This window comes from Colobus angolensis, unplaced genomic scaffold, assembly GCF_000951035.1.
Source record: "Colobus angolensis palliatus isolate OR3802 unplaced genomic scaffold, Cang.pa_1.0 Scaffold179, whole genome shotgun sequence".
NCBI lineage: Eukaryota > Metazoa > Chordata > Mammalia > Primates > Cercopithecidae > Colobus > Colobus angolensis.
Window position 1 is genome coordinate 5,854,533 of NW_012114921.1, and position 3,247 is coordinate 5,857,779.

The following is a 3,247-nucleotide window of genomic DNA, read 5'->3' on the forward strand; positions in this document are numbered from 1 at the left end:
GGCTAGTTTTTTTGTATTTTTAGTAGAGACGGGGTTTCACCGTGTTAGCCAGGATGGTCTCGATCTCCTGACCTCGTGATCCACCCATCTCAGCCTCCCAAAGTGCTGGGATTACAGGCTTGAGCCACCGCGCCCGGCCTCTCCTAAGCTCTTTGTTAATGGTTTTGAAGAATGTTAAATAAAGGAATGTGACGAGTTCTGCTGTCAAATAGCTCATATTCCATAAGGGCACATATAAGACTCATTACCACAGAGTTAAGTACTAAAATTTGCAAATCAGAAAAAGAAGAGGTCTTTATGGACTGGTGTAGTTGAAGGGAGACCTCATGGAAGAGAGGAGGATTTGCAAAAGCAAAGAGGGTATTTGAAGACATATCAAAAGAGAGTAAGCTTGAAAGTCATAGAAACATACATGTGACTGAGGAAAATGGAATTTCAAGTCTGTTTGAATTTATAGCTAGAGGGAAAGAGACTTTAACAGAATTGATCTTAAAGAAAATTCAATTTCCACTACTGAATTTTCTTATTTTATGAACATTTCTAAAGTAAGCTTGAATTTATTTATATGCATAAAGGTGTCCAAGCTGAACTTTTATATACTTTGTGATATCGCATTAGGATTTACTTTCTAAAACTAATCTACTTAAAACATGTTTTTCAGCCGCCTGTCTTGGTTAGATGGTTCTGGATTAGGATTCTCACTGGAATACCCCACCATTAGTTTACATGCATTATCCAGGGACCGAAGTGACTGTCTAGGAGAGCATTTGTATGTTATGGTGAATGCCAAATTTGAAGGTATGTATGGTGTAATTTAATGTCTCCTTTGATAGCAAATTATATTTTTAAAAAGAGTGATAGTAATCAATGTAACATTGAGGCCATTGACTCATTTTGGATAGTAGTTTATTAAGCAAAATTTCAGCACAGCAACTTGGACAGTTGAAGTTTTCATAATGGACATTTGTGTGTGTCTGTGTATATTTCTATATATTTACACTTAGAATTCTTCATTTATTATGGATATGTATTTCTAGCTTTCCTCTAAAGTTTCACTGTTTATTCTGCCTTTCTCTTTTTAAAAGGCACCCTTAGAGGCTTGGATCAGTATACCCTGTGCTTCTGAGAATTTAAGATAGAACTGTTCTGTTTTGTTACAATAGTGGTTATCAGTGGGTTTAGGGGGAATATACTTTCCATGGACCTCCACCAACCTCACCATTCCCCCACATTTGGCAGTGACATTTTGGTTGAAAGAGGAAGGATATTATTGGCATCTAGCAGTTAGATGCCAAGGGTGGCTATTATTATACTAAATATTCTGCTATGCACAGGTGGTCCACCACAACGAAGAATTATTCCATCCAAATGTCAGTAGTACCAAGGTTGAGAAACTGTAGGATATAAAGATTCTCAAGTTTTGCTTTGGGATAATTGCAAAGACTTGTAAAAATCTAGTGAAGATGTTCATGTTTAAAATAATGGGTTGCTTTTCTTTGAAGCAGTGTGTAAGAGACAATCCCATGAATTTACCTATAAGGCTATTGCTCTTTCAAATTGGGATTTTAATACGGTTCCAGATATTATAATATGATCATTTATATTCAGTTGTGACACTGTTTAGTAATTCTTAGGACTTTTGGCAAGCCCTGCCTCATTAAGTGGTAATGACTGATTCAGCTATCTGAAAATATTTTTGTTATAAGATTTCAAATTCTTGCCGTTGGAAAAGGTTCAAAGACATTTAAAAATCTAGTGAAGTCTGAAGAAGAGGATTAGGAAAAGTAAAAGGCCTTTAACCCTGGGGTGTAGTAGTGTAGTAAGACTTCCTAATAAGGCATTAGGCACAAAATTTACTCTTCATCTAAGTAAATGCAACTATGATTTTATAACTAAGAATATCATGTGTAATGTTTAGTTTAAAGCATTCATTCATTTCCAGAAATGCAAGACCTTGGAGGTACTCTTGCCAGTCAGCTCCAAATGCTTGTGTGAAATGGCCCTAAATAGTGACGGGCATTGGAGGTGGGAAAGGTACATATCAAGAGAAAGGCTTAGGAAATAGCGTTTAATAATAAAGGGCAAAAGCACATTGAATAAGAAAACTCTGTCATTAGGCCGGGCACAGTGGCTCACGCCTGTAATCCCAGCACTTTGGGAGGCCAAGGCAGGCGGATCACCTGAAGTCAGGAGTTGGAGACCTGCTTGGTCAACATGGTGAAACCCCGTCTCTACTAAAAATACAAAAATTAGCTGGGCCTGCTGGCGGGTGCCAGTAATCCCAGCTACTCGGGAGGCTGAGACATGAGAATCGCTTAAACCCAGGAGGTGGAGTTTGCAGTGAGCTGAGATTGCGCCACTGCACTCCAGTCTGGGCAACAGAGCGAGACTCTGTTGGAAAAAAAAAAAAAAAAAGTAAAAACTCTGTCATTTACTTGCTAGGCAAGTCATTTGCATCTCTCTGAGCCTGAATTTCATCCAAAAAAGTTAAGGGAGTATATTGGTCTCTGGTTCTCAAACTCAAGACTAACGGATACACATTAGAAATACGTGGGAAGCTTGTTTAAAATGCAAATGCTGTAAGTCCTAAACTAGGAAAAAGCAGTTCAGTAGGTTTTAGGGTGTGTGTTTTAAATATGTGCTCTATAATCTTACAGAGGCTATATGATTATTTGATTGTAGTTGATGTGATTATGATTAATCCTTTCTTAGTAAAATATGCAGGATTTCCTGTCTTACTAGAAATTAGTATCTTCCTGGGTCACATTTATTTCACTAATTTTCCAGTTCTTTTTTTTTTTTTTTTTGAGGCAGAGTCTTGCTCTGTTGCCAGGCTGGAGTGCAGTGACGCGATCTCAGCTCACTGCAACCTTCACCTCCTGGGTTCAAGCGATTCCCCTGCCTCAGCCTCCCGAGTAGCTGGGACTACAGGCGCCTGCCACCATGCCTGGCTAATTTTTTTTTTGTATTTTAATAGAAACAGTGTTTCACTGTGTTGGCCAGAATGGTCTGGATCTCCTGATCTTGTGCTACGCCCACCTCAGCCTCCCAAAGTGCTGGGATTACAGGCGTGAGCCACCTCGCCTGGCCCTCCAGTTCTTTTTAGCTTAAACTTCTCTCATAAATTACACATACTTGAATCATATTTTCCCAGCCTTTGTTCCTCACATTCTGATTCTCCAAATTCCAAGATTTTTTTTCTCTTTGGCATACCTCTATAAGTCTCTTTATAAATGACCATCAGGAC

At 38.7% G+C, this 3,247-nt stretch overlaps 1 protein-coding gene across 4 annotated transcripts in view; it reads left to right on the plus strand.

Moving 5' to 3' along the window:
• CLNS1A (chloride channel, nucleotide-sensitive, 1A) overlaps positions 1 to 3,247 on the plus strand; it is a 30,259-nt gene that overhangs the window by 11,779 nt on the left and 15,233 nt on the right. For all 4 annotated transcript variants that reach the window (XR_001001461.1, XM_011938933.1, XM_011938931.1 and 1 more), the window contains exon 2: positions 662 to 798. Coding sequence is in view for 3 of the 4 variants with exons in the window: in XM_011938933.1 (XP_011794323.1) it covers positions 662 to 798 (137 nt within the window). In the remaining variant the exon portion in view is untranslated. The remainder of the gene's footprint in view (positions 1 to 661; positions 799 to 3,247) is intronic.